The sequence below is a fragment of the Ammodytes marinus genome (assembly GCF_949987685.1).
Source record: "Ammodytes marinus genome assembly, chromosome: 14".
In the NCBI taxonomy this organism is placed as follows: domain Eukaryota; kingdom Metazoa; phylum Chordata; class Actinopteri; order Uranoscopiformes; family Ammodytidae; genus Ammodytes; species Ammodytes marinus.
This window is the reverse complement of record NC_137218.1, coordinates 20,432,060-20,446,019: the sequence shown is the minus strand read 5'-3', so window position 1 is coordinate 20,446,019 and position 13,960 is coordinate 20,432,060. Positions and strand designations below refer to the sequence as shown.

Genomic DNA, 13,960 nt, shown 5'->3' with positions numbered 1-13,960 from the left:
CTCCACCTGGAATTACTGTAGCACTACTTGATCAACAGCTCAGGCAAACACAACAAATGTGTAGTCAAACAAACCAAACTATGACCATGCTATTCTAGTGATAGCCGATTATAAAATTGTTGAATCCTTTGAAATGCATAGCCAGATTAATAAGTGTGACTGTGAATCTTCACATTCAGTAGGCTAATAGGACTTCACTTCTTGGCTTTGTACATATTTGGGGAGAAATTGTATGCCTATCTCAAGTTGTCACGAGTGTGTAAAAGGTCAGACTGCAATTGAGGCTGTTAGACCACAAAATGGATTTTGGCATAGGCAATGCAGCATATTCTTGTTTTATCAACCTAATTGGGCTTGTTGATTAACACGTGTGTTTTTTTCTGACATGTTCTAAAACTACTACTTCTTCTCTGTCGAGCACTTTGGCCTACATTAGTGTTTGAGCAGATGGGTTTTGCTAAGTTTTGAGCTGGCTAATTAACAGCCAGGTAGCCTATAGCCTAATTAATGGCCATTTTCCTGATATTTAAAAACTACATTATCATCTACAATTTGCTGTTGATTAATATTGCTTCAGAAAATATAGGCTATAGCCTAGTCTTAGGTCGAAACATTAAAATAGATAGGCTAATTGTTAAATTACTTTGGCTGTCGTAACTGGAGTGAAAAATGTGTAAAATTAGCTAGGCTCCTCATGTCATGAAGCATCGAATTCAAAAGAGTAGGCTACTTTTGAGATAGGCTATCATAAAAATGGAAAAGCACACAAGACAGCAGCTGGGATTCGTTTTTGACAAACTGAGGATAATATCATCATCGAGTGACTAACAAAAAGGGGACACTTTCAAGACTATTTGCATTGTTTTTATAGTCTGTAATGTGATCGATGTATTTGATATCAAGGCCTTCGAGGGACAGCAAAAGCAGCATGACAGCCAGGCGTGCCATGCGTGTTTGCGAAGTTGATAGGTGGAAAAACCACGGTACGTCATCACGTAGAGCGGGACGTCTCGGAGAAGATAAACAAAAAGGAAGGAAGCCGTCGGCCATACAATCGCGGCAAAACATCGGTTCAAAAAATTTAGCTCGGAAGCTACAGCTAGCAGCAACTACATGTCTTATTTTAACGCTTAGGTTGTTATAATTCGGCGTTTGCGAACCATGGACGAGTCGATAGTGTTTCGTATGAGCGCATTCTCCGAACAAGGAGGGAGGAAATACATGGAGGATGTTGTCGAGATACGAATCGAGTACGAGCCGCCGCAAACGCCGTCGCCTGCCGAAGATTATCTGAAGTCTCAGGGGCACGAAAGGGGAGAGGGGAAAGCGGAGGAGAGCGACCCTTCAAAACAGACTGAAAATGAGCCACACGACCATATTGTTGCTGAGGAAACGGAGTCTGGCCCGGCTTCTGCAATGTGGGTAGAGAGCGTGTCGAGCGAGGAGGACAGGGGCAACAACAGCGAACCGGCGTCGGACGTAAAAGTCGCCGCTGCAGCAGAGCACGTAGTCGACACTCGGAAGTCTGTGGCGTTTTTCGCCGTGTTTGACGGCCACGGGGGCAGAGAAGCGGCACACTTCGCCCGAGAGAACCTGTGGGATTTGTTGAAAAGGCAGCGGGGCTTCTGGTCCAATGATCACAGCGAAGTGTGCGCCGCTCTACGGAAAGGCTTCATCGCCTGTCACCATGCAATGTGGAAGCAGCTACGTAAGTCACCAAAGTTAACCTGAACTGTTGTTTTTCCCTCCCTTTATATGTAGGCCAGTTATTGCTGCTTATTGCTTATTTTAATGCAATGCATAGGCCTACTGTATAGTCTCAGCGATGTATTAAACTGTGTCACGTGAGGCAGTAGCACCCACCGAATACCCAGCTGGTATGATGCCCAATCCTGACGACTAACTGGTCATACCACATTTACACACTACAGATGAATGGTCTTATCATGGCAGTAAGTGGATTACAGTAAGCAGTGGGCTTTAATGGCTGTGGCCATTCAGCTTTATAATTGCTGACACTTTATAATATGTGTTTCATGCACTGTTCATTTGTCAGTAGCACAATGCATTGCCCATTAACATGAGAGATACTAATGCACACATGATGCAGTATATAACCACAGAGCGGTACATAGCCAGCATACAATATTGACAGTTGAATATTAAAGGGGCATAATATAAAACAACAAAGGAAAAGAAGGATTGTATATAGGGATCAGTCTGTTCACTACAATGTAATATTGAGATGCATCTGAAGAAGCCAAAGCACCATGAGGCTACTCTGCAGCAATAGGTTTCTATGGTAACATGGGTCAGACAGATGTCTATAATCCCATTTGATGAAACTGAATTTCTCAAAAAATAAACTGAGACAGATTTCCCTCAAGTAAGCCGGTGGGCATCATGCTTTATGAAACAGCCTCTCCGATGGACGCGAGCAGGATCTCTCTCTCTCATCAATAGTATTATGTGACAACATTCGTAATATTTAATTTGTGGGTCCAACTGTCTATGTGGGCGAATTTAAAAAAACATATACATAATGTTATTGTTACTTTTATTTGCCCTCCTGTTGATGCTGCTAGGGGCTCAAATACAGTGTTGTATATTTAAGATTCAGAGGTTTGACTGCTTAAGTTAAGCAGGCTCAAAGCAGGCGTCTGTCTGGCTTCCATTCTGAACTAAAGTTGAGCCTACACGTTTGTTAACGTGAGTGTTAACGTATCTATTTGCCATCTGTTATAACAACCAGAAAAGGCTTCTGACCTGGGTATGAATTATCCCTTTATTTCAGACAGAAAGGCTTATGCCAACATTGGTGTCTAGTGGAAATCAAATATAAGCCCTTTAAGGTGGTTCTACCTTCAAACTATGTTCTGTAAAGATTTAATGTACCGTGATGAACATCTTGGCTTTGTGTTATTGCTCATACTGAGACTACCAGCAATGTTTCTCCTACACACTTTGACCATGTTTGATCAGTGAGTTTGATCATCCTTATCTTTATTACCATCTCCCCTCCCCCCCCCCATTTCCAGCGGTGTGGCCCAAGACTATCACGGGCCTGCCCAGCACGTCGGGCACCACAGCCAGCGTGATCGTGATCCGTGGGGTTCACATGTACGTGGCCCACGTGGGGGATTCAGCGGTGGTGGTGGGAGTGAAAGAAAACGACACTGACGTCACACTCAAGGCCCTCGAAGTGACGCAAGACCACAAACCTGAACTCCCTAAAGAAAAGGAAAGGATCGAACGGCTGGGCGGCAGGTGAGTTTTGGTGAACAGGACCACATAGGCCTTGTTTCCACTAAGCGGTGCGGTTTCGGTTCGGCACGGTACAGCTTGATATGGCTTGCGTTTCCACTGCCGGCAGCATTTTTACTTGGTAAACAGGGTTTATGCTCTTCACTCTTGCCGAGGTGACTACACACTGCAGTTTATCTCACACAGAATTTTGTCAACCAATCATCAGACTGCAGTGTGTAGCTCCACCATTTTGGAGACCTTTGGGACAGCTTGGTCCCCCAATGAAAGAGTGACAAAATTAGCTGCAGCCCGGCTTGCTAATTTTGGGACCCTTCCAGACTTCTGACAGTGGAAACGCAAATAAAAGTGTGCCAAGCCGCACTGAACAGCACCTACAGTTAGCGGCTCTGTCAAACCTTACATCAGACAGAGGGTATTTTCTATTTTTGTATGACCTCTTTCTTGCAATTTTGCTTTGAGATTTAGTCCCTTTTTTTTTCTTCTTGTAACTGTAGCGTAATGAAGAAATCTGGAGTGAACCGCGTCGTGTGGAAGAGGCCCAGACTGACCCATAACGGCCCCGTGAGGAGGAGTACAGTCATCGACCAGATCCCCTTCCTGGCTGTGGCTCGATCCCTCGGTAGGGATGATGCCTTATTTGTCCATTTGAATACACTGTACACAAAATGATACTGTGTATTACTAATGACTCATTTTCGTTTCAATTATTCCTTCCAAAAGTGATTAATATTTGTTGTATGTGTCGATAGGGGATCTGTGGAGCTACGATTTCTACAGCGGAGAGTTTGTGGTTTCTCCGGAGCCCGACACCACCGTGCTGACCCTCGACCCCAAACGCCATCGCTACATCATCCTCGCCAGTGACGGCCTCTGGAACATGATGCCGCCCAAGAATGCCGTCAATATGTGCAATAGCCACGACAAAATGATGGTAAGTCAATCAATGTGCCACTAATATACAGAGCACCAGGGTGGGAGGATGGCCGAGAGCGAGAGGGGCCGACCAGTAACCATGAGGTCACTGGTTCGATCTCCGGCACCGGGCAGGAGGGTGTTAGTTGTTATACTGGCGGTGGCTGGTATTACATCTAATTGTGCCCACCATCTCTACCATTGTGTCCTTTGGCAAGGCACTTAACCCCAAAACTGCTCCAGGGGCGCTGTACTATGGCTGACCCTGAGCTCTGACCCCCTCGGAAGTGTGGTAACTTGAGAGGGGATATGCAAAAAGACGAATTTCAATGTGCCTCGTGACTAATGATGACTTAAAGGTGAAGTGAGCGGTTTATTTGTGTTAATATATGTGTTATATCACTCCATATTCCTACAGCAATCACTTCAACAGAGTGCGGACGTCATATCACAGGTCTCCAAGTCATTCTGATTTGCAGTAATAGCCAGTGTTGGGAATAACGCCGTTTAAAATAATGGCGTTAGGTAACGCCGTTCTTTTTTCAGTAACGGCGTTATCTAAGTAATTACTTTTCCCGTCGTTACAACGCCGTTATCGTTACTGAACGTTAAATGCGGTGCGTTACTATGAATTGATTGAATAAACTGTGTAATCCGAAAGCACCCTTGGCTCCATACTACACAAACTGCTAGAAAGGAGACCGGTGGGTTAACAACAAGACAAGCGATTGTTGTTCTTATACTGTTTTAAGATGTGTTTTATTCAGTGTGGATGACATTATAACTGTCAGTTAGCGCCGTCACGTCAGTCAGCCGGAGCGCCTGTTTAGTGAAGTTTCTTTTTCTTTCTCTCTCTGTTGTGTGAGTGCGTGTGCGTTGCCGCAGTAACCACCTATCAATCCACGGTTGAAACGAGCTCTCCCTGAGTTTGTTTGCATCGCCCTTGTGAGTAAGTGCATGGAGTTTCCCGATCTCTATAAATTATCATTTATGCACGTTATTAAACAGCCGCGATTCGCCGGTTGCAACAGCTGTTTAGCGTGTCATCATTAGCCGAATATTGCTACTGTTATTTTCCTGGGATCTGTATGCTGCTGTGCATGTTAAAGAAGGAAATAAACATAGGATAAATCCTTACTCCTCCTCTCATCGTCTCATGCTTCATAGTCTGACGTTTTTGGCCTTCAGTGATAGCAGATCAGCACGGTATATTCAGCAGTTTCCTCTACTACTTTTGTTGAGAACAAAATAGGCTAGGCCTACTTGAAGTGCAGGATAAACCTCTTGCTGTCTGTTGATGTGCAATAAATATTGAAGGTTATGTAGCCTACAAGTAGGCCTACCTGTCTGTTCTACTCATTTCAACTGACTTGAGAAAACTGCTCAGAAAAATCCAAATTTGTTGACATACAACTTTTTTTTTTTTTTTTTTATAGTAGGCTAACGCAAATAGTTACTTTCCCTGGTAACTAGTTACTTCTATTATAAAATAATTCAGTTACTAACTCAGTTACTTTTTGGAAAAAGTAGTGAGTAACTATAACTAATTACTTTTTTAAAGTAACGTTCCCAACACTGGTAATAGCCCTATTAAAATATTGTAGTATCCCGATTTTTTATCCAATCAGGAGAGAGAACGCTACAAACCGTCACTCGTCTCACTCATATATATTATATACACTCCATGGTCTCACTGCCGGTGCACGCCAGAGCAACAGATGAGTGAATCTGTATGTGCCTACAATGGCCGGAGCAGGTAAAAATCCTTCACAATGTCTGTTTTGCTGGTTTTTATCATGTTTTATCACACTTATGGATCCGAGATGATGCTAGATAACTTGCTGCTTGAAGACCGCAATGCATTAATGTGGTGACGTAGGGACGAGCGAGGGGACTGCTGACTGCAGTAACTGACAGGAAGTTAGCTAAAAGAACCATTTCGCTTACAGCTCCTTTAACTTAACCAGCTTTTCTTGTTGCATAAGCGTTTGCAAAATGGGTTTACAGGATAAAAATGGTCAATAGTATATAATCAGAATATGATTATTTTGCCTCTTATTTTCCTATCTGTCAGAGCCTCGAATCTATGAAATACACAGGGGAGTTATGAATGATTTCTGTTGCCCCTTTTTTGCTTCCAGGGACCAAAGGCATGGTCGTGCGCCCGTCGGCTGGGATGCACAGCTTTACTATTTTGGAAACAGCGCATGCTCCGTGCGGACAACACCACCGTTATTGTCCTGGCCTTACAGGACCCCGAAGGCCCTCCTGTCCCCATGCATCGAGATGAGATCGTTTTGGACATGTCTAAAGGAATCGACCATGTTCCATGCCCAGGGACTACTTACAACACATGCAAGGTCCAAGAGGTCAGTGCCAGAGCTTTGCTGCATCCCCCTTTTTATGTTTCATTAGGATGAGCAGCATGTAACTCATCTTGACAAATGACAGATATTTTCCAAATACAGAGTTAATCACTGCACTCTGCAAATGGAAAAATATACTGACTATCTTTGTGTGTTTGTTTGTTGTTTGCTAATCACTGTATTGTGTTTTGTATACGTATTCCTGTCCATTTTAATTGTCATTTTGTGTACCGGTAATACTTTCACCAAATACGATATGAAGGTTTGCAGTCAACATGGCTGTTGACTTAAGGTCATAACCAGCCGTTTCTATCGGGGGACTATCAGTTTCAACATATCACTCTTTGTTTTCGGGGCCAACAGACGGAGCCTGAGGAGGACATGTTTTTTGAACATGAAGAAGAAGAGACATATGGAGTCCATTATGAGGGATGGCCATGCCGGGAGTGGTCCTGAGGTGACTGCTCAGCTCTAAACAATTTGACCCACCGACGATGATAATAAATCTATTAGGTGAACTGCCAGGCCCATGTAGTTGAACCTGGTGGCAAAAATACATCTATTTACCCATACAAATGACAGACTTTACTCAAAGCTCAGTAGTCTTCTCTGCTTGGGAGTTTTGGTTGGCTTCAGCTGCAGATCACTTATTGATTTTAAATGGCTTTCTGTTTGCCCAGTATTTTAGTCAATAATGAAAGTGAGATAACCAATTAAAAACATTAAAAGTTGTTAGTGCCAGCCAGGGCATCTTTACAGCTTCTTCCCTCTTTAGCCACTAGGGGGAGACAGTGGAATTGCTGGTACTGCGTTATGAGTACCAGTCAATCAAATGGCGTGAATATATTCACTGATGCCCAGCAGGAAGCCATATTATGTCCAAATATAGTAGCTAAACAAGTGATATCAACAAGGATTGTTTCCCTAAAACAGAATCATTTTGTTGGTCCGTTTTGTATTTGTATTATTAAAAAGACCATTCACAGTGCCAACACTAATTGCAGTATACTGGATATATCACACCTGGGGTAGTTTATTTTATTCAGTCCTAATATCAAGTTAGAGGACAGTTAGCAAACAGTTTTATTGGATACACAAATGGCACAAACATAATTCCTATTAATATTTCCCCTGATCTAATTATGATAAAGACACTATCTGAAGACGACATGTGTGCTTTCCATAACGCTTTTAGGAGGTGAATGCTTTTCTTTGGAAGGAAAAGCTGGCGATGACATCTGTCTTATTTCGCCTAAATAATACTTTTGAGCAAAGCGTTATAGATACAGTATATTATGAGATTATATAGGATACAGGTTGGCATTATGTAAGTTGAAAGTCAAATATCTGTATTTACCGCCTACATTCCCTACAATCCACACTATCACTTGTATCGTTATCACTCATCTGTCTGTCTCGTCTTGAAATGTCCATTGATGAATTGCAAGTTTTTCAGTTTGTTTTCTCTTTTCTTCTTGACCAAAAAAAAAAAAAAGTAATACTTTTTATTTAATTTTTTTTTCAGCGAAGTGATGCCTCCCTCCTTGCAGAGCAGTCCAGCGCTTTGGAGCAGACATTTGGGTTGTATGGAGCTACAGCGTTCTGTGCCACCGCGCAGCTCTTACCCAATGTTGACTCTGCGAGGGCCACGCTGCCCCCCTCGGACGGCTCTGTGAATGATTTTGAAAAGCAAATGGACTGCGCTGCCTCTGTTTCAAGAAGGCCTCACAGCAGCGTACAAAGTGAACAACCCCTCGCTCCAAAGAGAGGCAAAAGCTCCTCTGAGGAGAGCAGCGTCCTACCACAGCAACGCAACTCTGCCTTGTGCGTTTGCTGAATCTCCTCTCATACAAACAGTGTTGTTTTGTCCCCCCCCCCCCCCCCCACTCCCCCCGAGACTAGAAGGATGATCTGCAACATGTCAACTTTTCTCATGTTATCGGGAGTGCCACAGGCCGGCTCCTAGATCTATACTTTTTATACAGCGTTTTCTTTTTTCTTTTGTAAATATGTGAAAAAAATGTAGATTGTAAATGTGTTGCTGTTTTGACCATGTTTCCTTCTATTGCTCTTCTCCCTGTCCCCCTCCTTTAGACCTTTAGTGTTGGCAAAAAATTTAAGAATTTTAAGATCTGTTCAATTTGCACAATCTATTTTCATACCTAGAAGTATGTATAGTATATCCAACGTAATCTTAGAGAATATAGATCACTGCAAACCTCACCGCAATTGTGACACATGCTATCTTCCGGTTCACATAATATACAGTATATGAAATTAATGAACTATTTCAGATTGTTTTTGACGATTTGTTACTTGCCATTCCTTCTGCGGTCGGCTGGATTTTATACCTCAGACCATTTTTCTTTTTTGGGGGTATCTACTGAGTTGAAATGTGTTACTATGCCATTCTTATGGGGTTCTTTTATTGTTTTATAGGGATTCTGGCAGCATATTGTTCAGTTGCAATGCTAGCCCCTGACTGTAGTGATACTGACGGGGGCAAAATAATGGTATTGATTTTAATTCCATCTTAGCTATTTTAAATCTTTACCAGTGGCTAATTATGTACTGTTATGATCACAATTGCTGCTCAGCTAATTGGTGTATCTTGTGCATAGCGTGTGAGGATGGGAATCAGAAATCTACATATGGTATATACATTTGTAAATGCAGTTTAAAAATGTGTGTTTAAGTGAACTGAACATCTGATGGTACTTTGCTTGCAAGTCACATTGATCCATTCCTAGCATCTCTATTTTTTTTTTTGGCCAATTAAATGACTGTCCTAAGTTACTCTCAAATCCTCGGGCCTATGTAGAAGTCGATTTGTTTTAAATGGTACAATCAGAATTGCAGGTTTTGGGGTAATGCTACTGTATTAGGTGATTAGGTGTATGATGTTAAGTTAATTTTAAGCATCCACTGGGCACTAACACCCTTTTCCAAATAGGTCTTCCACTTTCTTCTCAATTGTTTGTGTAATGGCTTTCCCATCGTCACTCGTGCTCTAATCTGCATTTAAAACACCTTTTTATTAATATATGTGTCAAATACAAGAAGTTCCCGATTCACGGTGCATAGTTAATTTTACAAAAGGGATCCAAATTTGAACCCCCATTAACATGGCAGCTCAGTTTTCAAACCGATTTGTTAATTGCCTTGTTTCATGTATGCCTTAGCACAAGCATCACAGGTGCTTTTTACATGTTTTCGTATTCATAAACTCAAAAGAGGAATGTATTTCCGTGGTCCAGTCTCTAGTGCTCATCATGCACCTTTTAAGTTCTACACTAAGGTCATTTTACCATTCACACTGCAGCACACTAAACCTGCTCCTACCTGGTTAATGTTTTTTTTTTTTTTTTGTTATATTAAAAAAGTGTTATTTGTTGATTATAGTGTTGATTTTGTACAGTACCGTTAATATATGCAATATAAGTTTGTACAGTACACTATTATGCAAAGTAATTGGGTTTTTATTTCAGATGTCTGGCATGCTCATATTCTACTCTGTATGTCGTGAAAGTGTCCAGAGATAATGGATGTTAACGGGCATGTGATTTGTTTGTTTTTTGACAATTGCAACACTTGGATTTGGCTTCAAATCCTCTGCAGGCAGGTTTCAGGCCTATCTGTATAAATTCCATAATCTGAAAGTGACTGGATATACAACGTCTGTATGATGAAATAAAAGTTCTCATTTTCCAATTGGTGCCCTAACGTCCGTTGTGGTCTGTGTTATTACGACATGTCCAGCCCACTGTTTGGAACTGCTAACTATGCTTATTGACTTTAGCACGTTTCACTTTTGATAACTAATGTTTTGATCAACTTTGTTAATAGAACCTTGTGTATATTGCTTCAGCCACTGAAGCATAGAGGTGATATATATTTGTATCTATTTGTACAGGGTGCACTAGCAAATACATTATTCTCCAGTAGATGGTGGTAATGCAAAGGAATTTAACAGTTGTGTCTCTACAGTAACTACTAGGTGACTGTGTGTTTTGTTATCAGAAAGGCTGATGCCGGCAATGTAATTCAAACATGTCTAGATCAGTAACATACAAAGCAGTACATCTTGGCTTTGTGTATAAAATATGGTGGAAATTGACTTAATAATAAGCTGTGGTTAGATTTGAAATGTGTGTGAGTCAGTATGAAGCTTTTATTTAAAAGAGTCAGCGATTCAGGAGAATGCTGTCTTTAGTGAATATCTCCTCACAATCTGCTACCTGTCTGTACTGTGATTGTGCTGAAAGAAATCTGGGGTTAATATATAGCCTAGGCTCTTTAAACTGCTATGTAAATAAAGGGTATGTAAACAAGGGGGGCAACCGTAGCTAGCGACATACCCCTCTACAGAGCATGGGATGTGTACTAACAATACTTTTCTTTTCAGTGCACACACAGTACGTACAGACAGCAGATTGTGGGGAGATATTCATTGATTTTGACATCGAGCATTTCCAGGATCACTACATTCACCTTTAATTTTTCAAGACAAGAAAACTATTTTTAAAACAATTTCTTTCTTTTTTTCCTTAAGCAATTAAAAATGTGCTTACTGCTGGTTTGTCATTGCAATCATTAAGCCAACATGGAAGAGAAGTCCATGAAGTGCTCTGAAAAATGGATATGGATAGGCCTAATGGATCAGTGTAGGCTACAACTGAGCAAACTCGTAACAATGCAAATCTCTAGAACAAGTTGAGCTATACCGAATTGAGTTTTTCTTGTTAATAAGTATTTCTTTTTCCTGTTTGACATTTCCATTTTAACAGAGGACACACAGCCACATACTTTAAACCTCTCCATCCCTGCAGTGAGTTGTGGCTTGAGAATTTGACTTTCATCATTGCAAAAGCTCCATGGTGATCTTGTACTGTAACATGAAGTCCCTATGACACATACTTTACTTTAGGGACACATTTCTTGTCCTTACCAGTGGTCTGTTTCGGGGACATTACTGACATCAGCTCCATGATAGCAGTGTCTTGACTTGAATATTTCATTGACTGTCAGCCCAGCATCTGCTGACATGCCTAACATTCAACAACAACCCCCTCTTACTGCAGACAGTCTGTCACTGTACATCAGCTAGTGGAGTGTCACAGTGTCAACCGCCCCATGCACTACTCTAGGTTTATAGAAAGATTATTTTATATATATATATATATATATATATATATATACATTTTTCTTTTTACAAACTGTGACTTCATAATCTATGTTATGCAATGCACAAGAGGTCTCCTTAGCTGTTTGAAAAGAATCCAGCTGAAAAGTGATCTAATAAGACCCTGCAAGAGGCTCAATTTGGAAAGGCTGATAGAACACGTGACAGGGAGCATATTTTTTAAGAATCAGTTTTGACCTTTTTTAATTGCTAAGGCTTTGACAAACCAAGTACTTCCTGTGACTTGAACTACCCTAAGTCTGTAGCCATTCAAGAGGCTCTGTTAGGCTGTATTGAGGCACAGCAATGATGTGAGCGTAACACTTACGTATGTCAGTATTCTAACATGCTCGAAAAACAAACACATGTAAAAAACCTATGCAAAAATACAGTTAGCGTGTGTGTGTGTGTGTGTGTGTGTGTGTGTGTGTGTGTGTGTGTGTGTGTGTGTGTTTGTGTGTGTGAAACTGTCACAACCTTTGGTGGAGCCTGTGTAACCTTTTTTTCCCTCCAGCCTCCTGACAGTATCAGTACTGTTTGAACAGGCCTTTAATGGCTTGCCCTTTGCGACTCTCGAGAGACTCTAGAGTAAGTGCTAGGAGAAAATAAAAAGACTTCTCCAGATGATGGGAGATGACGTGACCTCCTTTTCTCTGACTCAATGAAGGCGGGCAGGATCAAAAACTGATCGTGATCAAAAACTGTTTTCAACGTAAAGAAATATTAGTTTTTATAATTCACCCTCAAAACATGATTAGACTCAGTCTCTCCCAGACTAACAACCCTGCTTTCATTATTGTTTCTATTTATGTGACATATACTGCATGTTTGTGTTGTATGTATTATGATCTGCCTTTTTCTGGTCATGCTTTTTGGCACTGGGGTGGTTTAGGGGCATCTTGTGATGAATCAGAATGTTCTTAGATACGCCTCTCAGCCGATCTCGATGATAGTCCCTGAATAGTGGCACTTGTAGCAAGACAATGGCTTCCCTTAGTGGTAGATCATAAGGTTAGCTCCATTTTGATGCCTCCAAACTGGATGGCCGGTGTGGTTGGCCATGTATCATGTGGATTCTCTTGGTATATGGGGCACTTCTATGATATCCACTTTTTAAATCTGATTTCCGTCACTCATTTAGCGATTGGCACCTTCACAATCTATTTATCTCCTCCCGTCCTATATCTCAGTCCACTTACTTATCCGCCCTCTTGCTCATAAGCAAAAACTCACTGGAACATTCCACACAAATTCTCGTAGCTCAATGTCACTGTTCTCTGCCCATCGCAGCACAAAGTGAACATCATTTGATAAAGTGTCACAAAGTGAATTTCCAACAGAAAGGACTGTAATATACTGTATGTTGTTTTAAAAAAAAGTGCTTTATGTTGTAATGAAATATATATGCTTCTTGTGTTTGTGTCTTATCCTTTAACACCTGGTATTTATAAGTGTACTTCTTATGATGATTTTTTCCTGAATTGTGATTAGATCAAGGACGTTTTTTTTGACGTTTCCGTAACAATATTTGTTCTACGGGACTAGGTTGTTAGCCCTGTGCCCGACCCCTCTACCTGAAGGACCATTGGATTGCACTTTGTCAGACCTCTATCCCTCGACCTGACTGACTTGGGTGACCCTATAGGAGCCTATAAGCTCCTCCCGGTATAGTTCTTGAGATCATTGAGGCATGCAAGCCCCCAGACCACAACAATGTGGCAATCCTTCCGGGGGATGGGAAATATGATCAGCGGTTATTGGCAACCTATTATATCTATAGAAATACATAATAAATAATTAAAAAAAACTCTGCATATACAATTGGGAATACTGATTCTTCACAGTCAGCGGATGTAAAAAGCCAAATGTTTGCTGCACTCAAGTGAGACACCCACAAAACAAAATATACAGATATTCCCAAAAGATAGAGATCGTTCCAAGAATAAGAAACTGTTTGGCAGATGAAAGTTTGTCCGCCGATCATTCGATCAAATGTATTTGTGTGCCAGGTGTCAGTGTGCTCAGGTGGGACAGTACCATAAGAAGAGTATATAGTCCTATCACATTAGAGGCTTTGGCTTAACACAAACGGATTAGCTTCCTAGAACTGATTAGTTGTTTAGGTGTGTCTTAGCTGATTATAGTGTGGGAACTAAGTTTGTTTTATGAAAAACCATCATTTGTGAATGAGGTGGGACAGTACCATAAGAAGAGTATATAGTCCTATCACATT

The 13,960-nt window shown here is 41.3% G+C and overlaps 1 protein-coding gene across 1 annotated transcript; it reads left to right on the top strand.

Moving 5' to 3' along the window:
- The first annotated feature begins 1,049 nt into the window (after positions 1-1,049).
- Positions 1,050-8,146, top strand: LOC307260384 (protein phosphatase 1D-like). The gene is made up of 7 exons (XM_080040613.1): positions 1,050-1,708; positions 3,039-3,267; positions 3,762-3,886; positions 4,017-4,198; positions 6,321-6,548; positions 6,909-7,002; positions 8,071-8,146. The coding sequence occupies exons 1-6, from the start codon at positions 1,162-1,164 to the stop codon at positions 6,999-7,001; spliced, it is 1,404 nt and encodes a 467-aa protein (XP_079896739.1). The 5' UTR covers positions 1,050-1,161; the 3' UTR covers position 7,002; positions 8,071-8,146.
- The last annotated feature ends 5,814 nt before the right edge of the window (positions 8,147-13,960 follow it).